General features: G+C 52.4%; 1 protein-coding gene across 1 annotated transcript in view; it reads right to left on the bottom strand.

The window, feature by feature from the left end:
* Nucleotides 1-305: 305 nt before the first annotated feature.
* The window catches only part of XKR7 (XK related 7), a 33,881-nt gene continuing 7,506 nt past the window's right edge, over nucleotides 306-26,680 (bottom strand). The window contains 2 exon segments of the mRNA XM_032295292.1: nucleotides 306-7,224; nucleotides 8,448-8,650. Of these exon segments, the coding sequence (XP_032151183.1) occupies nucleotides 6,272-7,224; nucleotides 8,448-8,650 (1,156 nt within the window). The 3' untranslated portion in view covers nucleotides 306-6,271.

Below are 26,680 nucleotides of genomic sequence, written 5' to 3' on the forward strand. Positions count from 1 at the left end.
TTGTCATAGACTCATTCTGTGATCTCTAACAAGTATCTCCACCCTTTGTCTTTTTTTTTTTTTCCTTATCTGTAAAATGAGTTTGGAGATAATGTGTAGAGCATTTGGCCTTAGGATTCTTTCTGGTTGATTGATTGAGATGCTGTCCATTAAACAGGAAGCATTGTATAATGTCCCACCCTCTCCCAGCCAAAGGCCTTTCTCTCTTAAGCCACGGAGATTGTGGCAGGTGATACCCTGCCCATCCCTCCTTCCTCTTCTCCTTCCCCTGGCCCAGAACAGCCAAAACAATGGGACACAAGCAGCACGTACTGAAATGACTTTTAATATCTCATGTCGCAGCAAAATTAAAAATATACAAAAAGTTTGTGGTGTACAAAAGAGTCTCAACAAAGGGGCCCCAGCTTGGAGGGCCCCTCCCCCTCCTGGGGGAAGCATGAGGGCAAGTGGGGTCTGGGGGATGGGGGATGGCACAGATGTAGTAAATACCAGGAGGTGGGACCAGAAATAGGAAACAGAAGTGGACAGGGGTGAGGGTCCATTAGGGAGGAAGAGAGGACAGGGAGGGGAAGAATCACTCAGAATTGTGCTGACAGAGGGAGATTAGCCCCTCAGGCATGGCTAGTGATTCCTGGAGTTCCAGGGACATGGAGGGGAGGACCAGGGCTGGGGGTATTCTGGTATTCTGGCGGGACCCTCAAAGGAACTGGATTCCGGTCTCACCTTGCCACCAGCTCGCTGTGTGACCTTGGGCTGGCCACCTCCCGTCTCTGGGCCTGCCCCTTCAGTAAAATAGGATGCTGGATGTCTAAACCATTGAGTCCTAACATGGGGTGCAGACCCTGAGGGCCTGTGAAGGCAGAAATGGGTGCCCAAGAGTGCTTTTGAGAATTTTGTATTAAGCAACCCAATAGAATACAAATATTCCCCCACCTTCAAGCTCTAGAAGCTGACTTGAGGCCTTGGAGGCATTTATCTGCAATCAGAAGCTCAGCTTGAGTTAATTTAATATGGGAAAATGAATTCTTCTTCAAGAAATGAGGCTGGTTTGGGAGAAAAATCTCCCAAATTACAGGATTCTCAGGGAAGAAAATAATGAGGGAGCTCTGGGAACAGTTCAGATCCCTTCCAGCTATTTCATGACAGGTTCGGAAAGCCAGTGGGACTGGGGGCTATGTTTATATGAGGCCCCTCCAAGTTCAGTGGTTTAGCCCAATGGAGACCAGGCAGAAAAGGGTCAGATTCGGTCTGGAGGGATTTGGGTGAGACAGAGATGGAGGAACCACCTTTCCCCTCTGGCGCCTTCTGTACCCCCTCTTTGTCCCAGGGTACCCCCCATTCTGAGATTATTGCAAATGCCCCTGGGCCCCCACCCCTTCGGCCTGGCCGGGGAGTGCTCTTGCCGTGGCTATGCATAGAATAAAGGCTAGGGTTGCTGAGGAGAGGGTGGCCTCCTCCTCCAGAGAAGGGAAGGGTGGCAGAAGCCAAGCACAGGGGGTAACCTCTCTGTCCCCTGGAGAGTTTTCTGTCTCCAGAAACCAGGCCAGGCCTGGACAGGGCTTTTCTTTTCTACTCCCACATCTCCCGCTTCAGAGTTCTTCCTCCCCATGCCTCTACCGGCAGCAGCCAAGGACCCAGAAATGTCCTAGCCTCTCCCCAACCAGAATGGCACATTGCAGCCCCTTTCCTCCCCAGCCCCAGGGTCTCAGAAGCCTCTGTGGTTGGGAAGGGGGACTCGAACCTCTACCCGACTACTACCCATGGCACCCACTTGGTGCCTTCTGTCCCTTGGTGCTTGGCACCCACTCTGTCCCTTCCACTGTGACATCACAAAGCACTTGAATACAGAAACTGACAGCTTCACTCACCAACCTCTACTGCGGGCCCCAACACAGCTTGAACTGGGAGGGAGGCAGGAGTCAAAGGTGGCAGGGGCCAGCACAGAATGGGGCAGTTGGGTCCTGGCTTTCAGGCCACATCCTGCGCCTGGACTCCCTTGCAGCCCAATGTAGGTTCCTCCTAACCAGGGGCCCCCAAGCTGTAGAAGATTCCAGCAGCCCCTAACCCCCTGAGGCACTGGAGGGGCCTGTAGCCCTTATCAGATGATGATTCCCAAACCAGGGACCCTGTGGACCCCGAGACTTCCCTTTTTAGCTGAGAGGGTAGTGGGCTGAGTTCTCAGATAGCCAGGAGGTAAGGATTTAGAGGTGGAGTAGCAAAGTCTCAGAGGGAGCCACGACCTCTGTCCCTGACTTCCCCTGAGGGGTTTCCAGACTCTGCAGGATGCTCCAGAACCTTCTCAACATTTTGAACCATAAGTCTCAAACTGGTGGCACGTGGGCCAGCAATATGAGTGGGCGGCAGTTTCCCAAAAATGTAAATGTTAGTGCCTACAGGCAGGGGAGATACTTACTCTCCTGTTTGCCAGAGTCCCCACCATTACCTATTGTTTCCATTACTCTTATTTTCATTATCTCGAGGCATTTGAGTTTGCATCCCATGTACCCCTTGTCCCAGAAAACCTTCTTCCCACTGTTTGAAACTTCTGTGGACTCCAGGCCCAGATGAATTCCAAGGAAAGAGCCTGCAAAATTCGAGTACTTAGGAGGGTGTTGGCTGCAAGCGAGACCTTCCCTGGATCTTCCCAGACCCCTCAGCCTTTCCCAGAGACCTGGACTTTCCCCAGGCTTCGCCTTCCCTGCCCTCTGCCTTCCCCAGCTCTCATGGGTGACATGCCTCTGTGGGACACAGGTGTAGCAGGGAGCTGGCTGGGGGTAAGGCAGATTTGGGGAGACACAAGAATGGGCAAATGAGAGGAGGGTATCAAGCAAGGCCCCCTTGTTAGGGAGCCCTCTGTGGGGGGGGTGGGGAGGTCTGCGCTGTTCAGCTGGGGTGACAGTTACAAGGCACATGGTGCATCAGTGCCAGGAGGAGCCGTGATGGGGTGTTGGGCCTGCAGAGGTTTGGGGAACACAATAGTCTGGGGGCCAGTTCTAAGAAAACAGGGAGATAGAAGTCTGCCCTGGAAATGGGGACACTGGTCTCCTGGGATTAGAGGTACTGAGGGCAGGGCCTGCCATATTTGGTACCCAGAGCATCCTGTTCTCTTCTATTCCTGGCAAAATTAAGATGCACCCAAGTATCTCTCGTCCCCCGGGAAATCCTAACTGCCACTGACATCCTGTGTGACCTTTGTTGAGTCCTTGGTCCTCTCTGGGTCTCACTTTCTCCTGTCTAACAGATGTGGAGGGTAGGTGGTTTAAGGGACCCTAAGGGACCCTCAGGGACCCTCTGGGCTGCAAGGACCCTGTAGGGATTCTGGGAAGGACTGAGCATCCAGACTGGGCTGGGGGACAGGGAACAGGAGGCAGAGGACCAGGGGGTCAGTTCTGCCAGGGGAGAGACTGGCTGAGGTAGATTGTGTCACAGAAAGAAAAACAAAACAACAGCTCTAAGGGGATGGACCCTCCCTCATCTGGCTCCTCTATCCCAGTGGAGCAGGAGGCCTCAGGCCTGGTCCTGAGCTCCTGGGTGGGGACTCAGTCACTAAAGTGCTGAGACTCTTCTGAGGGTGAGAAGCAGGAGAAGGTGCCTGCTGCCCTCTCCCTGATCCCTTTGCCATTTCTGTGCCCAGATGTCCCTGCAGACAGAGGCCCCGAGGGAAGAGTGTGTGGGATTGAGAAGAGGTGGGGAGTGGGGGTGGAGTGAAATCCAAAAATGTGGCTGCGGCTCCCCTGCGAGCCCCAGACCATACCAAGCCCTGCCAGCACATCCCTGCCCCTTGGGAGCCTCCTGGAGTAGTAAAAGACCCCAGCTAGGTCCTCTAGAATTTCCTCTAGAATGCAGCAGCCAGATGGGCCATTCTAGGACACTGGGGAGGAGAATAGCTTGCCAAGGGTGACCCTCATGCCACCTCTCTGGGCCTCAGTTTCCTCATCTGTAAGATGGGTTGATAATACCTCTCTTGTAGGGATGTTGTGAGCAGCAGAGAGTGTAAGTGAAACCACATGGGGTAAAAATTCCCGGCACAAAGTTGGCCCTGGAGAAACAGTCTGTTTCTGAGTATGGGTCTGCATCCTCAAAGCTCCTGTCTCACAAAGGCTTTTTGTGTGAATTCAGCCTCCAAAGATGGATTTGGGCAGAGGACAAGCAGGATGGATGAATACAGGGGACCGTGCCTGGGTCAGCCTTGGGCTTCTCCCACCACCCATCACCCTTGAGGCCTGGTTCCTGAGGGCGCTTAGCAGCAGAAAGAAGGAAAAGCATTCTTGCTATGTTGGCAGGACTGATGCACACACCATCTCTGCCTGTGTGCTGGCAGGAGGGTGACTTGTATCACAGTTGTTGTGCTTGTGTATATGTGGGCAATCTGGTCCTCTCTGCCTTTGGGGTCACCCTGCATCCCCAGTAATTCATCGTTGCCCATCACCTTTGGATGGGGCAGCCCAGAGTCTGGGGCCTTGACAGATTGGCTGACACTGTGGGTCTCAGTTTCCCATTTGTAACCCAAGAGAGGCTGAACCAGGGAGGGCTAAGCACCCCTCTAATTTGCATAGTTAGGATTCTCATGGTCCACCTCACTCCAGGATCAGGTTTGCAGCTGTCCTTAACATCCCCTGCCATCCTCTCCCACTGAATGCACCTTAGTTGCTGTGGGGAGTGTGTGTGTGTGTGTGTGTGTGTGTGTGTGTGTGTGTGTGTGAGTGAGAGATGGGGTTCCCAGCTCTGCTAGAGGCTCTGTCCCCTCACTCCATGAAACTGCCTACTTCCTCCCTCCCATACGCCCCCTCAATCCAGGACTGGCTGTCCTAGGTGGGAGGAGGGGCCCTGGGTGAGTCCCCTGGGCACCTAGGATGTTGAAGATATTCAGGCCATGGGAATAGACCACAGGTCCTGGGGAGTCATCAGATCTAAGGCAAAACAAGTCAGTTTCCCAGATGCCGCCCCAGGGAGCCCCATTTGCAGGGTGGCTGAGAGCCAGGATTCATGTCACGTCCCAGAGCTATTTTTTTCCAGCTGGGAACCAGTTGGCAGCTGAAATGTCTCAGGGGTTCTGAGGACAATTTCCTTTTAGAAAGATAGCTGTGGACCAAGGTAAAGGCGCCTAGAGCTCCCATGAGCCTCAGAAGTCCAGAATCGGAGCACCCATTCCTAGAAAATTCCATTCACACTGGGTTCTAGAACCCTTCCCCCCCACCACCATGGCAGGTGCTAGAATTCCCCACAGCAGAGCAGCAGGGCTCGTGTCCTCCCTCCTTACAGCAGAATACACAGATCAGAGCAGCTCCCTGGGACATTTGATTAGACTAGCACTCTAGAACTCAATCTAGAACTAAGCGTGCTTCTGGATCAGTTCCTCTGATAAATGTGCTAAAACCTCACCTGCACTTGAGCCCAGGGATCTTCCCAGGCATCTTATCTGCTGTGTTGAAGACCTGCATCTAGAAGCCATATTCCAGGTGCTCATCTAGAACAAAGAATGGCTCCTTGAAACATTTCACCCAAGGTGTGTGGAACCTCATCCTTCACAGAGCCCGCAACAAGAGACATGTCCTGAGGAGTTCATTCTTATTTGCTATGTTCTGGATTGCAGGTTCCCCTCCCCCAAGCCTTCTACCCCTCCATGCTTCTGCCAGCCTAGACCCCCACAGTTCTTTCTCCTATCCATCTCTAGCACTGCCAGCCCCCCACCCCAACACCCTGCCCCACCCCAGTTCCCTCCTTCAGCTCCCTCTTGCCCTGGCTCCAGGCCTCAGACCCTCCAGGACCCATGCCATCCCTGTCCACACGATGCTCCAACCTCACCCCATCCCTTCCACGGCCTCCTCCATCCTTCTCCGAGGTGTCCTCCCACGACAGAGGCAGCCCACTCCTCACAACCCCTGAGGAGCACAGGGTCTGGGTCATGGACCCCAGACAGTGCCCTTTGTCTGGCAGGTCCAGCAGGGGTGACACATGGGCAACGCCAGGCAGGGGAGAGGTGTGGAGGCCCCACAAAAGCAGGGCAGCTCGAGAAATGTAGCACCAGATGATTCCCTGGGCCCCGGGTCAGGGGAATCTAGGGAATGGGCCACAAGGCTGAAAATGGGGCCCAGGACTGGGGCCTCCGCAAGGCTGCCCCTTCCCCTGGAAGAACCCAAGAGTGGGGCCATTCTACCCTTGGACCAATCGATCCACTCCCCCTTAGCCTGGTGGCCCTGAAATTCTGGGCTCAACACTGGCTGATGTGGGATCAGCCAAGCCTGTCCCTTTTGTGCAGGGACACTGTGGCCTACACTGTGGTCTCATACTCCAGAAGCTCCTGGGAGGTCCCCACACTCCGATACTGCAACCGGGGTGTGGTAGGCGAGGAGTACTCCAGTGCCAGGATGGTCTTCCGGAGCCTGCGGTCAATAAAATGGGCATCCCACGCCGGGTACTTCTTGCGAGGCAAGTCAATCCGGATGACAGGCGTCTCTGTCCGCAAGGTGCGGGCCACTGGTGTGGGAGGCAAGCCAGGCCGAACCTGGAAGACAGGTGGTGTGGGGGTCCCCGCACGCTCCCCCCCGGAGGCCCCATCCCACTCGGCACCTGTCGTCCTCGGCAGGGACCTGGGGGGACTCGTGATGGCGTCAGCAGGTGGGCCACAGGGCTCGGAGGCCTCACGGAAGATGCAGCCAGGCGTCTGGGGACCCAGCATGGGCCCGTTGGGGTGCAGGAGACAGTAGTAGACACACATGAAGAATATGCCCAGGGCAAAGCTGGAAGCCACCACGCAGACCATGATGAGCGAGTGGAAGTCGGTGGAGAAGTTGCGGCTGGAGTACCAGAAGCCGGTGAGCACGGCGTTCTCCAGCAGGACGATGCAGTGGTAGAGGGTCATGCGGCGGCGGCTGCGGCCCTCCTTGACGTTGAACCAGCAGAAGATGTAGATGATACCCACCACCATGTTGTAGATGATCTCCTCCCACTTGGACATGCAGAAGTCTGTCTCCCCTTGGATGACCCAGAAGGTCATGACGCACCAGTGGGCCACGATGAAGATGCCAAAGTAGAGCTTGTAGACGCTGGCGAAGAGCGCAAAGGCCAGGCTGCGGGCGGCAATGGTGAACAGGTGCCACAGCACCTGGGCCACGGCGCCCTTGTAGGACAGCGGCCGCTTGTCATCCCGCGAGTCCCGCAGCACCTTCTGGTAGGAGGCCAGCGTCCAGGCCAGAGACACGAGGGAGGCGGAGGTGGACAGGGCTGTGGAGACAGGGCAGGGGTGGTGTGGGCTGGGTTAGGGGCGGGCTCAGGTTGGGGGTCTAGGGAGGGAGGGAGGGGTCTGGGGACGGGGGGAGGGGTCTGGGTCAGGGAAGGGTCTGTGGATCAGCAGGAGAGTGGGGAAGGTCTGGGAGGTGGGGAGCTTCAAGAGCAATGATGAGGTGTGGTGAGGGTGCACAGGACTGGGTACTTCAGGGTGGGAGCATAAAGGGGGTGAAGATGGGGGATTGGTCTCCATCTAGGATTCTGGTGTGGGGCTGTCAGGGTTCAGGGGCTTGGTGGGATGGTGGAAAATGAGGGTCCAGGATTCTGGGAGTGGAAGGGGGGAGTGAAGAGGAGGTCATGCTTAGGGTGTGGAGCAGCCAGGAGGGGCCATTAGACGTCATGGGCCATCAGGAGGAGGCCGGGCATGTAGAGGAATACCTAGAGCTGAGCAGAGCTGAGGGGCGGGGTTGCAGAGACCCAAGGGGAGAAGCGCTATGATTGGGACCCAGTATCTGGGCAAGGGATACCCAGAGCCCTGAGGGGTGGTGATAGTCTTTTGGGACACTGAGGATGGGTTGGGCAGGGACTGGGTGGGAAGAACATAGGGTGCTTCGGGGAGACAGAGGGATGTGGTTTTTCTCTGACATTGAGGGGCTTGGCCTGGTCTGTCATGGAAGGGGCAGGGTGGGAAATTAACAGGACCTGTAGGGAGGAGAAGGGGATGGGTGCCAGGAGTAGGCCTGGGAGGGCCCTCTGGGGCCCCCCAGTGAAGAGGTCGACTCTCTGGAAACTGATGGTGAAGGTCAGGTCTGTGAGGCAGGCGGGGTCCTCCAGTTGATGCAGGCTGGGATCACGTTGGGGAATGAAGGGGGCAGAGGATTCCCCAGAGGGTCTGAGGTGTTTGGATGGGAAATGGGGTTTGGTTAGCTCTGGCAACGAGAAAGGGACAAGGGCGGGAGCACCCAGGGGGGCCGATGGGTGGCGAGGGAGTGGAGGGGCCGTGTCCCTCCTCACTCCGAGGGTAAGTGGGCCGTCGAAGGGGATGCAGGGGTCTCCAGAGGCCTGGAGGGTGGTGAGGGTAGAAGGGGCGGGCCTCCCTAAATCCTGACTGAGCCCTGAGCTGGGTGGGGAAGCGCACAGAACATCCCCAGGGAGCCTGAAGCAGGAAGAAAGGCCCGGTGGGGCGGTCCCAGGCGCGGAGGGTGAAGGGGCGGGCTCACCCGGCAGCAGGTCGGGCGCGCCCCCGCGTTGCACGAGCAGGCTGAGCTGCAGCACGAGCTGCGGCGCGCTGCGCAGGAAGGTCTCCAGCAGGCGCAGCATGCTCACGTCGGCGCTCTCGAACAGCATCCGCCAGTAGAAGTGGCGCCGCAGCTGCTCCCCGCGCCAGCGGCTCTGCAGCCCCAGGTACAGGGCGCGCAGGTACCTGCGGGAAGGACGCGGTGCTCAGGCTCCCGCGCGCTGGTTCCGCTCGCTCCGTCCCACCCGCCCGAGCCGCCCGCAGGCGCAGGGGGGCAAGTCACTCCCTCCGCTGAGCCTGTTTCCTCAGCTGTGAAATGGGCATTTCGAAAGGATCCCTTTATGGGGCTGCCGTTGAGGAGCACTGAATGGAGGACTCATTAGCTTAGAGAGAGAGGACTGGCACTAAGTCAAGCCTTTAACGCAGCAGCAGCATCACCATTGTTCCTATAACGGGTTGGAGCGTGCTTTCTTTGCAGGGTTACTGACACCTTAAAGTGCCCTGAGCTTACAATAGCCATGTTACCCGTCCTTTATTTTGTTTTATTTTAGAAATGGGGTCATTCTAAATTCCAGTCACCCAGGCTGGAAGGCAGTAGTGTGATCTTAGCTCATTGCAACTTCAAACTCCTGGGCTCAAGGAATCTTCCCGACTCAGCCTCCTGAGTAGCTGTATAGGCATGTACCACTACACCAAGCTAATTTTTAAATTATTTTCTGGCTATATTGCCCACGCTGGTCTGGAACTCCTGGCCTCGCCTCAAGCGATCATCCTGCCTCGGCCTCCCAGGGTGGTGGGATTATAGGCATGAGCCACCACACACGACGCACAATCCCCATTTTGTAGATGAGCAAACTGAGACCCAGAGAGAGATGTCATTTATCCAAGGTCACACAGCTAGGAAGCAGTAGAACCAGGATTCAAACCCAGTCATTCTGGCTTCAGGGCCAGCACTCTAACCATTAGGCAACACTGCCTCCGACTGCAAACCATAAAAAGTTTTGCTCACATAGGTTCCTTTCGGGAACAGTCCCTACTGCCTGTTGCCAGCTCCAGTTCTGTTGCCACCGGCGGCTCCCTGGCCTGTTCCCCAACCTCACCTCTTGGTGCCCAGCTCTCGCCCCAGGGTGTAGGGAAGGTGCTCACAGACGCTTTTCCTTGGCATTTGAAACTGCGGCTTCCTCTCATGCCACTTTCCCCAACAAACAACATGTCTCTTCATGGCCACTCTGCACCGGTCACAGATGCCAGAGCTCACAGTGTTCTCCCTCCTCGCTGAGGTTTTGTACCTATTGTTTTCTCTCCCTGAAACACCCTGACCTGTCCCCTAACCCCATCCCGGCCCCAAACCAGGACTCTTGCTTTTCTTCCAAGGCTCAGCTTTTAAATACAATTTTGTCCATAAAGCTTGCACTGACCACCTTCCACCTTGGGTAGGGGCCTCTTCCAGGCTTCCATCTAATCTAGCTAGCACTTGTCACAGTGGGTTGTAACTGCCTGGTTATGTGCGCCTCTCCCCCATGCTGTGAGTACCTGGAGAATGACTAGGTTGGCTTGCTAACTGCTGGGTCCTCAGTTCTTAGCACACAGTAGGTGCTTAATCCATGTGGGCTGAATGAATGAAAGTGTGCATGACTGCAGGCTTGTTGAACTGAATGGAACTCTAGTAACCCTATAGAGGGTATAGAAGGGACTCTGAAGTCCTGAGATCAATCCCTGACTTGGCTTCTAATTTACTGTGTTATCTTGAGCAAGACCCTCTCTGAGCCCTAGTTAATATTACCTCCCAAAGTGGCGATGAGGATCAAATGAATGAAAAGAAACTGCACGCTATAAAGTTCAGTGCCCGTGTAGGGTGAGAGGGGACCTATCCACACAGATCTCTGGGTCTGATTTATCCTTCTGCCCTGTTTCCTTGCCCAGAAGCTCCATTCATGCAGCCACAGACCCTGCCACCTTCCTAGTGCCCTCCCCAGATCCCCAAACTCTCTGATTCACAGGGGCAGGCACGCCCTTTTTTTTTTTTTGAGATGGAGTCTTGCTCTGTCACCCAGGCTGGAGTACAGTGGCGCGGTCTTGGCTCACTCTGAGATCCCAGGGATCTCTGCCTCTGCCTCCCAGGTTCAAGCAATTCTCCTGCCTCAGCTTCCCAAGTAGCTGGGACTACAGGTGTGCACCACCATGCCCAGCTAATTTTTGTATTTTTAGTAGAGATGTGGTTTCACCATACTGGCCAGGCTGGTCTTGAACTCCGGACCTCATGATCCGCCCGCCTTGGCCTCCCAAAGTGCTGAGATTACAGGCGTGAGTCACCATGCCGGGCCAAACACACCCTTTGCTGCAAACCAGAGGGCTCCTCCAAAAGTGGCCTTCCCAGGAAATGGGGGTGGGGTGTGTGTAGGGGGAAACCTTTACATAGAATCTGTGACCCCACTTCCTGGATCTGAAACTGGGGAGCCAGGGATTTGGGGTCTATTCCCAGGGTGAAGTGCTGGTACTTCCAGGATGTTGTTTGGGAGCCATGGGACTCACTCTATTCACAGCCCAAGGGAGGAAATCACAGTGCTCCCTGGATGTGGGGCCAGCTGATACCCAGTTTCCTCAAATGAGTATACTGGTCTTACCAGCTGTGTGGCCCTCTCTGGGCCTCAGTTTCTCCCTCTGCCAATGAAAGGGATGGATTTGATAACTCTGAAGATTTTTTCAGAGTGAATATTCTGGAACTATCTCTGCAAAATGTGGCCAGAAACATCCTGTTTAGGACCCTCTTCCCCATCCCTGGGTCATCCTGGCGTGTCTATGGTGTAAACACACCGTCAACATAACAAATGACAGGACTGGCAGCCAGGATGGGAAGGGGGCTGCTCCCTCAGGAGCCGACTCAGGAAATGCAAAGTCCCCTCTCTCCAACTGTCCTATGCCATGTTGGAATTCCTTCAGCCATTTCCAGACTGGAGCATCTATACCATGGCTCACACACTTCCCAGGACAGGGACCTCAGCTTCTGAGCAGCTCCAGGGCTGGCTTGTGTTTCTTCTGATGAGCAGAAATTTGTCTCCCCGTATCTTCCATTTTCTGGACTCCTGCTTACCCCACACATAAGGATCCCTGCAGCCAGAATGATTCATTCATGTAGCAGGTGGATTTTGACCACCTGCTCTGTGCCAGGCTGTGTGCCCGTATGTATCTCCCAGTCCCATGGAAGACAGACAAGATAGGAGGTGAAATAATGCTACAACATGCCTTGGAGCGAAGAAACATTTGATCTCAGTTTTAAAGCATGGATTGGCATTTGAAGGCACACAGAGATGGAAAGGCATTCCAGGTGGAAGAATCAGCGGAAGCAAAGGCTTAAAGGCCTGAAAGAATTTGGCCTTTTAAGGGAATGGCCAGAGGTTTGGTGGGCCTGGACGGGGGCCGGGGGGGGGGGGAGGTGGTTTAATGGGCAGGGGCATAAGAAGACTAGAATTGTGAAGGTCATCAAATTCCGGACTGAAAAGTTCCGATTTTATTCTGTATCTGAATGCCATCCCAGAATCAGGGGTGATGTGCTTGGCACAGTGACTTAGAGAGCTTGCTGTGGAGGCTGGCTTGGAGGAAAGCCAGGATTACAGGGCTGAGCTAAGGCAGGGGAGAGAGGAGGGGCAGAGAGAGATCTGGAGGTGGCCAGAGGTGGGGGCTGGGGGAAAAACCAAGATGACCCCTAGAACTTCTGAGGGCCTAGAACACAGGCTGTCTTTCCTAGCTGCCATCCCCCCTGCCATCACATTCCCTTCCCCTTCCTGGGGCTCTGGCTTTGACTAGGAAGGAGAGACCAGCTGGTCCAATGTGAAGGGGCCTGGGGAGTTGGGGGAGGGTGACACCCTGGAAGTTTCTCTCAGGCTGGAAGACCATCTGTTTCCGGGCCCGGGTCAGCATGAGAGAGGCCCTGGCCCCCAGCCAGCATCCATCACCACCTGACGGGTGGCCTACCCACCTCCCTGCCCACTCCTGCCCCTCCTCTGCCAGCTCCCAGCTAACCACAGACAAAGGGCTCACATAGCCCAGGGCCACTGTGGGCAGGAGCAGGGATGGGGGAAGAGAAGAGAGGAGGCCTCTGAGTCCCAGGAACGTGGGGTCAGCGGGGACTGTGGAAAGAGCACGCTGTCGTCTGGGGATAAAAGGCCTGGGTCCTGCCTCACTCTGCCCCTTTTGGCAACAGGACCAAAACTGTGGCCGTTCTTTCCAGCCGGCGTGAAAAGCTCACTGCCAAGGGCCTGTGAGATTTTCATGGGCCTAGGAAAATGTTTGAAGCCTGAAAAAAGAAATTGGCTCCAAAACACAGGGAAAAACTACAGAATCAAAATTAATAAATGTTTAATTAAATGTCTGCAAAACAGAACATGATGTCAGCCAGTCAACTACAATTTGGCTTTTATCTGGTCATATATAATTTACATGAGATGTTTGATGTAGCTGCATTTTAATATGCTTCATAGATGAGGGGCCCACAAAGGTCTTAAAACAGTCCTGCCCAGGACATGCAACCTCATTTCCCTGGCCCTCAGTTTCCCCTTCTCTAAAATGGGGCTGGCACTTGCCATTCTGCCTACGACAGAGCCACTGAGGTAAGGATGAGGGAGGAAAGGTAGCAATGGCTGGCGTGTGCCTTTGATTCCCAGCCCTGTCCCTGACGTGCTGTGTGACCTTGGGCAGTCTCTCCGCTTCTTTGAGCCTTGTTTTCCTCCTTGTTGTGAGCATTAAATGAGTGATGGTGCAGGGTGCGGTGGCTCACACCTGTAATCTCAGCAGTTTGAGAGGCCTAGGTGGGTGGATCTCTTGAATCCAGGAGTTTGAGACCAGCCTGGGCAACATAGTGAATCCCTGTACACACACACACACGCACACAGACACACAGAGGCAATGAATTTAAAAATAGTTTATAAGCTCTAAAGGGTGTTCACAGAGAGGGTAGCATACACTGGGTAGAGTCCTCTGGCTCCTCCTCACTACCAAGCAACCTCTCTTGAAAACTCCTCCAGGAAGTCCACCCTATCTCACATCCCACTCTATTTGAAATGAAGTTGAAAGAAGCCGATCTTCACCCAAGAGAAGAACACCCCATCTCAGGGAATGGAATCCAGATTGGGGGATTGGGGGTGGTGTACATCAGATCTTCTCCAAAATGTATCCCCAGGGCAGGTGTGGTGGCCCATGCCTGGAATCCCAAACATTTTGGGAGGCCAAGGCAGGAGGATCACTTGAGCCCAGGGGTTCAAGACGAGCCTTGGCATCATAGAGAAAACCCCATCTCTACAAAAAAATTAAAAATTGGCCAAGTTTGGTGGTGCGTGCCTGTAGTCCTAGCTACTCAGGAAGCTGAGGCAGGAGGATCACTTGATTCCAGGAGTTCGAGGCTGCAGTCAGCCATGACTGCACCACTGCACTCCAGGCTGGATGACAGAGTGAGACCCTGTCTCTAAAAAATAACAATGAAGTCCCCAGTCTGTCCATGTCTCCTCTGCTACCACCTGTGCAGGCCACAGTCATCTTGCCTGGGTGACCACGTCAGCCTTCTGTGTGGGCTGCCCGCATGCACTCCTGCCTCCCTACAGTCCATTCTCCACATGGCAACCAGCGGGGTATTTTTAAAACCTGTCAGATCATGTCATTCCCCTTCGCAAAGCCTTCCAAGGGCCTCCCATCACACTTGGAATAAAACCCACGCTTCTCCCCTTGGCGTGCAGGCCCTAAACCATCTGGCCCTGCCTGTTTCTCTCACCTCATCTCAAACCACTGTCCCACTTGTTCCTGACACTCCAGATGCGCTGGGGGTTCCTAAAACCCAGCCAGACTTGTCCCTGGCTCGGGACGTCTGCTCTTGCTCTCCCTGGAACACCCCTTTCCCAGATCCTCCCGTGGCTGGCTCCTCGTCAGCTCACACCTTCTCAGAGAGGCCTCCCCGGCCACCGTTGCCAACTCACGCTATCTACCACACCCCCCGTCTTATCTGCTTCTTAACCTACACTATGAAAACCATTTATTTATTATTTTCCATTCTCCCACTGTGAATCCATGAGGACAGGGACCTTGTCTGTCTTGGTCACCCCGTGTCCCCAGCATCAGTGCCTGTAGAATAGGCACTGATGCATTATAGAGGGGGCATTGACTATTTGCTGAATGAATAAATGTGAGTATATGTGTGTATCTCCCTCCTGACCTTACAGGGCTCTGGGGTTTCTCTGCTTGATTTTGCAAAGAGCTAGGACACCCCACAGGCTCCTTCTGCCCTTGATGACTCATTCTTGTCCTTCTTCCAGCAGGGAGCCCTCCCTGATGCCCCTCTAGCCCAGTTAGGCCTCGCTTTCTCTAACAGCTCTCAGACTTGAACTGCATGAGGCCTGGAGTGGGTCAGACACCGCAGTCAGTGCTGTTAACCTAACAGGCAACTTCTGCTGTCCCCATTTTATAGATGAGGAAACAGAGGCCCTCAGTCTGTTTGGGATCTAATTTACTGATCCCCAGTCTTGTGCTCAGAGAAGCAGCTTGTCCAGGAAGAAACGGGCAGAGCAGATGAGTGTAAATTGCTGGGGGTGGGAGTGGGAGCAAAAAAGCTACGCCTGTCGAGGAGAGCAGAGGTAGAGGACCCAAAAACCTGTCTCTTCTGAACCCCACTACCTCCTTGAACAGGTAGCAGGGTTGAGAAATGAATAGGGGCTCATTCTCTTCTCTCCAGGCCCATCCAACCCTCCCCACAGGAACTTTCCACTGTCCCCTAGTCCCCCCAGAGTTTGGGGGCTGCTCTCTAATGGGCAGGAAGGGAAAAGGGCAAAGGGATCCCATGTTCTTGAGAAGCCAGCAAGCTTCTGGCAGCATCTGTGTCACCCCATCTCTCTCCAGTTCTTTGCTCCTGAGTCACCCCAAGTCTCTGATTCTAGGTTAGAGTTCCTGGCCTGCGCCTCAGTACATTCAGACAGTCAAACCTGGGTCCAAGCCTGGACCCATCACTTTGACCTCAGATCCTGAGTCATTGTCTCTGTCTGTGGCTCAGATCAGGCTACTGTGTCTGTCCCTTGAGTGCAGGGCCAGCCTATTTATCATTCCTGTATTTCTGTCCAGAATCTGTCAGTCAGTCAGTCTCACCCTGGGATCCTGGCTCAGTCCCTGGCTCAGTTCCAGAATCCTGGAATCCTGTCCCTTGGACTGTGGGTCACATAGGCTCTCAGATACTATGTCCTGTTGGTCTGACCCTGTGATCCTGGGTCAGCCTGTCTGTTTGAACTTAGAGGCCAGGAGCTCCAGTCTCTGTGCCCTGGATGCCAGACACCCTGTCTGTCCTGTGAATACGAGGTCTGTTTTGCTGTCTGTGTCTTGGATGCTGGATATTCTTGGAAGTCTGTCTGTGTCTTGGATGCTGGGTCAGCTTGGTGATCTGTCTGTCTGTCTGTGTCTTAGACGCTGGGTTGACTTGATCGTCTGTCTCTTGATACTGGGTCTGTTTGGCGGTCTGTCTGTCTGTGTCTTGGATGCTGAATCTGTTTGGTGGTCTGTCTGTCTGTGTCTTGGATGCTGGATCTGTTTGGTGGTCTGTCTGTCTGTGTCTTGGATGCTGGATCTGTTTGGTGGTCTGTCTGTCTGTCTCTTGGATGCTGGGTCTGTTTGGTTGTCTGTCTGTCTGTGTCGTGGATGCTGGATCTGTTTGGTGGCCTGTCTGTCTGTCTCTTGGATGCTGGATCTGTTTGGTGGTCTGTCTGTGTCTTGGATGCTGGATCTGTTTGGTGGTCTGTCTGTGTCTTGGATGTTGGATCTGTTTGGTGGTCTGTCTGTCTGTGTCTTGGATACTGGATCTGTTTGGTGGTCTGTCTGTCTGTGTCTTGGATACTGGATCTGTTTGGTGGTCTGTCTGTCTGTGTCTTGGATGCTGGATCTGTTTGGTGGTCTCTCTGTGTCTTGGATACTGGATCTGTTTGGTGGTCTGTCTCTGTGTCTTGGATGTTGGATCTGTTTGGTGGTCTGTCTGTGTCTTGGATGCTGGATCTGCTTGGTGGTCTGTCTGTGTCTTGGGTCTGCTTGGTGGTCTGTCTACCTGTGGTCTGCTTGGTGGTCTGCCTGTCTGTGTCTTGGATGCTGGATCTGCTTGGTGGTCTGTCTGTAGTCTGGTGGTCTGTCTGTGTCTTGTCTGTCTGTGGTCTGTTTGGTGGTCTGTCTGTCTGTGTCTTTCAGTCCCTCAGCTGCTTGGTCCATCTGCTGATTTGCTGCTCAGCCTGTGGCTTGGCGTGACTTCCAGTTTTCCGGCCGCCCTCCCCTTCCTGCTCCTCCTCTCCCTGACTCTGGGTCTCTCTCTGTCTGTCTGTGTCTCTCACATCCTCAGCTCCTCCATCTGTCGGTCTCTGCATTTCCGAGTGTGTGTTCTCGCCCCTCCCCACTCCCCCTCACAGCTCTGGGCCAAACACACAGCAGCTTCCAGCGGCTCCCCCGCTGCCTCTCTATCCAGGAACCACCCTCATGCTGGCTAGCTCCCTGGTCTCAATGTGATGCAGGCCAGGGTCTGCAGACCCCTTCAGAGTGAACAGGACAGAGTTGGGAGGCAGACATGAAAGGCAGGGCTGATATACAGGGGCAGGACATCCCCCCCAGCTGAGCCCACAGCTAGTGTGTAGGTCTGCAGGGGGACAGTGTGCAGGGGTTACTAATCAGGATAACAGCTCACATTTACTGAGTCCCAACTGGATGACAGGTTGTGCTGAGACTTTTATACATATGAACATGTCCATCCCTCTTAACAAATCTTTGAAGTGGGTACTGCCATTATCCTTATTTCATGGATGAGAAACAGACCTAGAAAGGGACCAGAACTTGTCCAAAGTCACACAGTAAGTTAGTGCCAGATCTCAGACTCGGCCCCGGCTCTTCATGGCCTCCTGAGCCAGAGTGGGATGAGGAAGGACATGTCTCATTCCATGACATTCCCCTGCCGCCTCGGCTGCCTACGGTGACAGCTTCCTTCACATGGAGGGTGTGCAGTACGGCCACCCGGGAGGACCTTGGTAAGACCCCAGTAAGACATGATGGACCCCAGGCTTCACTTGAGATTATGTGGGTTTACAGAAAACTGGGAGAGGGGCAAAATAGTAAGTGGAGATTTTCCCAGGTGATTCCGGGAAAGCCCACCTCCTCAGCTGGCCTCAATCTTCCTCTATAAAATAGGCCTAAGTAACTGATTCTTATCATACCAAGGAATGTTCATCAAGCTCCTCCCCACCCATCCAAATCTGATAACATTAGCGCTCCACAGCTATGTCCTGAACCCAAGTCCTTTTCTCTACCACAGTGTCACCACCCTGGGCCAAGCCACCCCATTCCAGCAGCCTCCCTGGGATGCTCGCTCCCATCCTTGCCCTCTTCAAGTCTGGTCTTCACACAACAACAGGGGGATCTTGTAAACTCCCAGGTCAGCTCAGGCCACTCCCTACTACTTGTTTTTTTGAAATGGAGTCTCACTCTGTCACCCAGGCTGGAGTGCAGTGGCATGATCTCGGCTCACTGCAACTTCCACCTCCCAGCTTCAGGCAATTCTCGTGCCTCAGCCTCCTGAGTAGTTGGGATTACAGGTGTGCACCACCATGCCCATCTAAATTTTGTATTTTTAGTAGAAACGGGGTTTCACCATGTTGGCAAGGCTGGTCTCAAACTCCTAACCTCAGGTGGTCCGTCTACCTCAGCCTCCCAAAGTGCATGAGCTACCACACCTGCCCCCCACTACTTTTAAAATAAACTCCTCACCATGACCTTTGAAACCCAGGAGGACACAGCCTTTGTCCCTCTCAAGGACCCTCTCCTGCCACCCTCCTCCTCTCCCTCAGCTCTTGTTCCTGAACACACCAAGCTCACTCCAAGCCCAGAGCCTCTGCCTGGAAAGGTCCTCACTAATACCTGTCAAACTCTAATTCTCCCATCTCAGCTCAGTGTCACTTCCTCAGAGAGCTTTCCCAGCTGCCCCCCTCACCACTGCCTGCAACCCCACAAAGCACTTCTGCAGCCCCTCTGGTCACTTTCTGTCATGTTACCCTGATTTTTAGGTAACACATATCACAACCTGAAACCATCTCATTTACTTGTTTACATATTTGTGCCTGTCTTTCCCCCAGCACTGCAGGCTCCATGAGCGTGGGAACCACATCCGTCGTGTCCTTTGCTACATGCCCAGTGCCTGGCACATCGTTAATGCACAGTCATTTGTGGAGTGAGTGGATGAATGAAGAGAGTGAGTATACTTTTTTTTTTTTAAGTGGAGTTTCACTATTGCCCAGGATGGAGTGCAATGGCATGATCTTGTTTCCTTGCAACCTCCACCTCCTGGGTTCAAGCGATTCTCCTGCCTCAGCCTCCCAAGTAGCTGGAATTATAGGCATGTACTACCACACCCAGCTAATTTTGTATTTTTAGTAGAGATTGGGTTTCACCATGTTGGTCAGGCTGGTCTCAAACTCCTGACCTCAGGTGATCCACCCACCTTGGCCTCCCAAAGTGCTGGGATTACAGGCATGAGCCACTGCACCCTACCCAGAGTGAATATACTTTATAAACTCTGCTTTGTAAACTCCTTAAGTAAAAGTGGCCAAGAACAAAGGGAAAGAACCCAGGTGAGAGAGTCAGGGAGGCCTGGGCTCAGATCCTAGCTCCATCTCTCACTGACTGTGTAGCCCCAGGCAAGTTGCCTCCCCTCTCTGGACCCATCAGCCCAATACCTGTTTACAGGGTAGCTGTGAAATCAGAAAGTAGTAATGTGTCTAAAACTCCCAGCTCAGTGCTGGGCACTGCATCAATGGAAGGTTTCAAGGAGCTTTTTGAATAAGAGGCTGCATCAGTAAGAAGGAAGTCTGGTTTCTGGCACAGCTGAGACACACTGCTAGGTTGGCTTTCCCCCTGGTGCTCGTTGAATCTGTCCCCAGGGGACACTGGGTCAGAAAAGCACTTTTGGGACAGGTTCTTTGGGACAGGGCAAGTATTCTTTGGGGTCTCTGCCTGCTCCCTAGAAAATAACTACCACTTCATCAAATGCCTTTTATATGTACTTTGCTAAAATCCTCACTGCAGCCCTGTGAGGTTCGTGGATATAATCCCCATTTGCCAGATGAGGAAACTTAGTGCCAGAAAAGGAAAGGTTCATTTAACATTTATTCACCGAGCAATTTTTTTTTTTTAAAGTCTCTCTCTGTTGCCTGGGCTGGAGTGTAGTGGCTCGCTCAATCTGGCTCACTGCAACATCCGCCTCCCGATTCAAGTGATTCTCCTGCCTCAGCCTCCCGAGTAGCTGGCATCACAGGCGTGTGCCCCTACGCACGGCTAATTTTTGTATTTTTAGTAGGCTGGTCTTGAATTCCTAACCTCAGGTGATCTGCCCACCTCAGCCTCCCAAAGTGCTGGGATTACAGGTGTGAGCCACCGTGCCCAGCCCATCAAGCACTTTTGAGTACCTGCTGTGTACCCAAAGCTGTGCTATAATGGCTGGTGGACGTAATGGTGTGCAAGACAAGACCTAGCCCAACAGTGGAACTCAGTCTAAAGAGGACCTGAAGATTAACTAAATCATTATGTAAACATATAATGACAAGCATGTTCCATGGGCTCCCGACATGCTCCCAGCTGGGGTCCATGCTTCAGCACTGAGAATGGCAGTGCTATGGGGGAATGGCTGGGTCCAGCTTGGAAAGGGTGTGGCAGTCAGGGAAGGCTTTCTAGAGAAAGTGACTACTGAGCCATGATCTGAAGCAGACATAGGAGTTAACCAGGTAAAGGAGTGGGGGAAGGGAATCTCCAGCCGAGGAAACAACATAGGCAAAGTCCTGAGATGGGAGGGAGCGGTAAGTGGCCAGAATGACTGCTGTCAGAGAAGAAGGGAAAGAAAGCACAAGATGAAGTGGAGACATGAACCATGGTGAAGCATTTGATCTTTATCTTTTTTTTTTTTTTTTTTTTTGAGAAAAGTCTTGCTCTGTCACCTAGGCTGGAGTACAGTGGCATGATCTCAGCTCATTGCAACCTCCACCTCCCAGGTTCAAGTGATCCTCCTGCCTCAGCCCCCCAAGGAGCTGGGATTACAGTCATGCAGCACCATACCTGGCTAATTTTTATATTTTTAGTAGAGATGGGGTTTTGCCATGTTGGCCAGGCTGGTCTTGAACTCCTGACCTCTGGTGATCCATCCGCCTCAGCCTCCCAAAGTGCTGGGATTACTGGCATGAGCCACTGCGCCCAGCTGGTCTTTATTTTTTTGTTGTTGTTTTGAGACAAGGTCTTGCTGTGTTACCCAGGTTGAAGTGCAGTGGCGCCATCTCAGCTCACTGCAACCTCTGTCCCCTAACCCGCGGGTTCAAGTGGTTCTCCTGCCTCAGGGGCATCCCAAGTAGCTGGGACTACAGGCGTAGGCAACCACATCCAGCTGATTTTTGTATTTTTTTGTAGGGACAGGGTTTCAACATGTTGACCGGGCTGGTCTCAAACGCCTGACCTCAAGTGATATACCTGCCTCAGTCGTCCAAAGTACTGAGATTACAGGGATGAGCCACCATGCCCGGCCTTTTTTTTTTTTTTTTTTTTTTTTGACAGGATCTTGCTCTATAGCCCAGGCTGGAGTGCAGTGATGCAAGCATAGCTCGCTGCAGCCTCGACCTTCTGGGCTCAAGCAATCCTCCAACCTCAGCCCCCCGAGTAGCTGGGACCCTAGGCATATGCCACCATGCCAGGAACATCTTTAAAATTTTTAGTAGAGATGGGGTCTATGTTGCCCAGGCTGGTCTGAAATTCCCAAGCTCAGGCAGTTCTCCCCCTCTGCCTCCCAAAGTGCTGACATTACAGGTGTGAACCACCACACCCAGCCTGGTCTTTATCTTAAGAGTGATGGAGAGCCACAGGAAGGTTTTAAACAGGGAAATGACAGGATTAGATACCATGTCTGCATGTTAAAGGAAGCAGGAAGCATTCTGGCTGTGGGGAACAGATTACAGGAGGACAAGGGTGAAGACAGGAGACCAGTTGCCAGGTGAGAGGTAAGGATGGCCCAGACAAAAGGGAATAGATTCCAGAGCCATTAGAGAAATGACTTGCCCAAGGTCACACAGCCAGAAAGCATCAGAGTTGCATCCCAAACCAGGGCTGGCTGACTCCCTCATTTCACCATGGGGCATGGATCCATCTGAGCCAGGCCCTGGGAACCCAAATCTTCTCTATGAGTTCTCCAGGTGACATTGGGTTCCCAGCTATACAGCCTCCTCACCTGCAATGAAGCCCCAGAAGCTTTTGCGGGGGGTGGGGATGGGGGAGGGGATGGCCCTGAGGCCCCCCTCCCCATATACTTACCCCTTAATGTTGGGGTAAGAATTACCCTGCAAGAATACAAAATAGGACCTTCCTGGGGTTGTCAGCCAAATGAGTCATAAATGTCAGTAAAGAATGTGATTTTACACGTTTGCCTCCCATTTCATGTGGTGCTGGGTGCTGGAACTGGGCTGTCTCCCTCCTCCTTAGCAGCACCCTACAGAGTCACAGCACCTCTTTTTTTTTTTTTCCTGGGCTAAAGCCAAACATTTCCCAGCCACTAATTTTAGGCCCTAACTGAGAAGCTGAGACCCTCTCCCATCCCACTCACCCTCATCAGCTCCCAGCCAGCATCCCTCTTTTTGCCCAGCAGAAGAATGGGCAGCCCCTCTCTAGCAAAGCTTTGGGACTAGGCTCTGGCCTTTCACATCCCTCACTGTATGAGTGTAGCCAGCTCTCCTTCACTCTCTGGATCTCAGTTTCCCCATCTGTGAAATGGGTTGATGATGCCAGACACGGCTCACACTTGTAATCCCAGCCCTTTGGGAGCCCGATGCGGGCAGATCACAAGGTCAACAGATTGAGACCATCCTGGCCAACGTGGTGAAACCCCATCTCCACTAAAAATACAAAAATTACCTGAGCATGGTGGCACTCAACTGTAGTCTCAGTTACTTGGGAGGCTGAGGCAGGAGAATTGCTTGAACCTAGGAGGCAGAGGTCGCAGTGAGCTGAGATTGCGCCACTGCACTAAAGAAAGAAATGGGTTGGTGAAATGGGTGCAGAGCAGAGACTAAGACTCAGGACCCCATACTCTAGGCCCAGACCCTTTGTTCCCCTTTCACTCTTTGCTTGATGTCCTCGTGTGGAGTTGACATGTCATAAGCCAATGGTGAAGGGTGTTAGATTCCAGTCTCCTGATGGCATCTAAAGCTATCACAGGACCAAGGCAGGGAGAAAGCATCCCTTCTATCTGCCCCTAGTCTGGGTGTGAGATTCTACATGGTAGTCAGGGTCTCAAACGCCAATGCTCAAAGGGGTTCAGATGCTATCATTATGAGGGACTGGGAAACTCTGTGGCCTGTCTACAGAGGCAGCTGCCTGTCAGTTCCAGCCAGTTGATGCCCTGGGAGAATATGAGCCCAGCATGGCTGGAGTTTCAATTTTTCAAGAATAGGTGGATATTAGGATATTTATTCAATAAGAAAAGGGAAAAATGTCAATTTGGAAATGTTCACAACAAATTAAAGAAATACCATATGAATTTTTAAGAAATTAGGTGGGTGTGGTGGCTCATGCCTGTGATCCCAGCACTTTGGGAGGCTGAGGTGGGAGGATCCCTTGAGCCCAAGAGTTCAGGGCTTCGGTGAGCCACGATCGTGCCACTGCACTCTTGCCTGGGTGGCAGAGTGAAACCCTGTCTCTCTCTCTCTCTAAAAAAAGAAATTATAATTCCTTGTTGTAGGTGTGATAGCAGTATTACATATTTTAACGAAAAAATTTTCTTTTTCTTTGAGACAGAATCTCGCTCTGTTGCCCAGACTGGAGTGCAGTGGTGTGATCTTGTCTCACCGCAACCTCCGCCTGCCAGGTTCAAGCAATTCTCTTGCCTCAACCTCCTGAGTAGCTGGGACTACTGGCAAGCGCCCCCATGCCATGCTAAGTTTTGTATTTTTAGTAGAATTGGGGTTTCACCATGTTGGCCAGGCTGATCTTGAACTCCTGACCTCAAGTGATCTGCCCACCTCAGCCTCCCAAAGTGCTGGGATTATAGGCATGAGCCACCACGCCCGACCATTTAGCGATGTTTTTGAAGTCTACCTTTTTAGAGTTGCCCGAGATTTGCTTGAAAATTACACAGAAGGGAAGGAAATGGGGTGGGGCCTGCAACTATGCTCTCCAACACCTAGATGTTCAACACGTGCCATGTGTGGTTATTTAGATTTAGATTAATTAAAAGTAAATGGAGTTTAAAATTTAGTTCCTCAGTCATACTGGCCACATGCCAAGTGCTGTATAGCTGTGTGTGGCCAGTGGCTACTACATTGGATAGTGCAGATATAGGACATTTTCGTGACTACAGAAAGTTCTATCGGATGGTGCTGCCCTAGATAAAACAAGGTTGGTCAGGAGTCAATAATTGTTGAAGAGGGATGATGGGGGATCATTATCCTATTCCCCCAACTTTTGTGTGTGTTTAAATTTTTCTCTAATAAAAGGTTTTAATAAAAAGTAGGAGAAGAACTGGCACACACTTGCAATCCCAGCACTTTGGGAGGCCAAGGTGGGAGGATCCCTTGAGTCCAGGAGTTCAAGACTAACCTGGGCAATATAGTAAGACCCTGTCTCTACAAATTTTTTTTAAAAAATTAGCTGGGCATGGCGGTGTGCACCTGTAATCCTAGCTACTTGGGAGGCTAAGGCAGGAGAACACTTGAACCTAGGAGGCAGAGGCTACGGTGAGCTGAAATGCCACTGCACTTCAGCCTGGGCAACAGAGTGTGACCATCTCAAAAAGAAAAAAAAGTTGGAGAAAAAAATCCTTTGTGGACCAAACCAACACTCTTGAGGCTGGACTTGCCCGTAGGACACTGATTTGCAACCTGTAGCCTGCTGGCTAAACACTGGGGAAGCGAGCATCATAAAGTCCCAAGGTTAGAGCTACAGATGCTTAGAACTAAGGGGCTTTAGAGATCATCTAGTTTATCCTCCAAACTGAAGCAGGAGTCCCTGCTACGGCTTCCCTGCCAAAGTTAGCCACTTCCATCTGGATACTTCTGGTGATGTGGAGTTCACACCCTCAGGAATAGCCTGATTGACAGTGTGTTCTTGCTTCTATTCCAAAGACTGTGCCTCCCTTTACTTTGAGTTCGCATCTGTTCTCACACTATCTCTGGAGCCGTAGAACAACTCTCCTTCCTCGATAGGGGGTCAGTGGGTGAGAGTTAGGAGCCCTTATGCCCATGTCCTAACCCCATCTTGTTACTAAACAAGTAGGATGGGCTGGTACTTGGGCCAATAATAATGGTCATCCTAGCGGATGTTTTCTGGACATATGCTACGTGCCAAGCCCTGTGCATTTACATTATCTCAAGACATCCTTATAAGAACCTTAAGATGTAGATACGATCACTATCCCCATTTCACAGCGAGATGGGAGCTGTGGCTGGTGGAGCAACTTCCCCAGGGTTACCCAACTAGGATGTCACGGCGCCGTGGTCTGCACCGAGGCCCCAAGCTCTCAGCTACTCTGCTCTCTTGTCCGAGTCCCAGGAAAACTCAACCAGAATTCTGGTTACTTTACAGATGGAGTAACTGAACCCTAGGTAGTGGAGTGACTTGTCCAAGATTCTGATCTCAAAGGTTCAATCCACTTCACACCAACATTTATGGAATACCTACTGCATACAAGGAATTTGACTTCCACCATCTTCTAAGTCAGCCTCATTCTGGGAACCCAACCCCGGGTTGTTCTTACTACTTCCTCTTTCCTTAGCCTTAGGCTATTGACAATTTTTTTGTTTTTTTGAGATGGAGTCTTGCTCTGTCACCCAGGCTGGAGTGCAATGGCGCAATCTCAGCTCACTGCAACCTCCACCTCCCAGGTTCAAACGATTCTCCTGCCTCAGCCTTCTGAGTAGCGGGGATTACAGGTGCCCACCACCATGCCCGACTAATTTTTGTAGTTTTAGTAGAGACGGGGTTTCACCATGTTGGCCAAGCTGGTCTCAAACTCCTGACTTCATGATCCACCTGCCTCGGCCTCCCAAAGTGCTGAGGTTTCTTTGGCTGGCTGTTGACAGTTTTAAAGGCTGCGGACATAGGCCTAACAGACCTCAGTTCTATGTCCACAACTGCAGAAAGCTCCCACACTCAGCGCCCTGCACTTCACCCACAGACCCAAAACCCGCTTCAGCTGGCTTCATGTTGCAAGAACACACCATGGACCTCACCAGAGCTGGCTGGGTGCAAGACCACCAACAGTAAGAGAGGGTCTACTCTGGACTAGTCACCATGGGAGAGAAAAAGAAAAAGGGACAAGGCCTCGACTCCCCAGCTGTTTGTGATCCAGTGGGAAAGCCAGCCAGGTGGGCAGGTGATCACAACAAAATGTGATCGGTGCTGTGGGGTAAAGAGGAATGAGTAATTGCACCTGGGGAGGAAGTCTGAGAGGAAGAACCTAGAATGTTAACAGTGGGGACTTTATATTAAAATACACATTTAAAAATACTTTTCTGGCTGGGCACGGTGGCTCACGCGTATAATCCCAGCACTTTGGGAGCCTAAGGCAGGCAGATCACCTGAGGTCAGGAGTTTGAGACCAGCCTGGCCAATATGGCAAAATCCTGTTTCTACTAAAAATACAAAATACAACAATTAGCTGGGCGTGGGGGCGGGCGCCTGTAGCTACTCAGGAGGCTGGGGCATGAGAATCGTTTAAACCAGGGAGGCAGAGGTTGTAGTGAGCCGAGATCAAGCCACTGCACTCCAGCCTGGACAACAGAGTGAGACTGTGTCTCAAGAAAGTAAAAATAAAAATACTTTTCTGATATTGTTTCTTCTGCTTCTCTAAACAATACATGCTTGATTGTAAGAATACACTTAACTAGCAGAAGGCAGTATTGGTGGTTCCACATGTGGGTTTGGGAGCCTAACCTCAAGGCTTCAAACCCTAGTTTTGCTCCTTATGAATTGGAAGGCCACTCTTCTCTGTCCCTCAATTTCAACATCTGTAAAATGGGGCCAATAATGCTAGCAAACACGAACTGAGCACCACTATGTGCTGAGTACTTTGCAGAGCACATATATATTAATAGAATCAGCCTTCACAGTGGAGATCTGAGTAGGGATTGTTACTATCCCCATTTCACAGATGAGAAAACTGAGGTCCAGAAAGGTTAAATGCCTTGCTCAAAGCCA

Source organism: Sapajus apella, unplaced genomic scaffold (assembly GCF_009761245.1).
Source record: "Sapajus apella isolate SASKATOON/1434 unplaced genomic scaffold, GSC_monkey_1.0 scaffold33, whole genome shotgun sequence".
Lineage (NCBI taxonomy): Eukaryota > Metazoa > Chordata > Mammalia > Primates > Cebidae > Sapajus > Sapajus apella.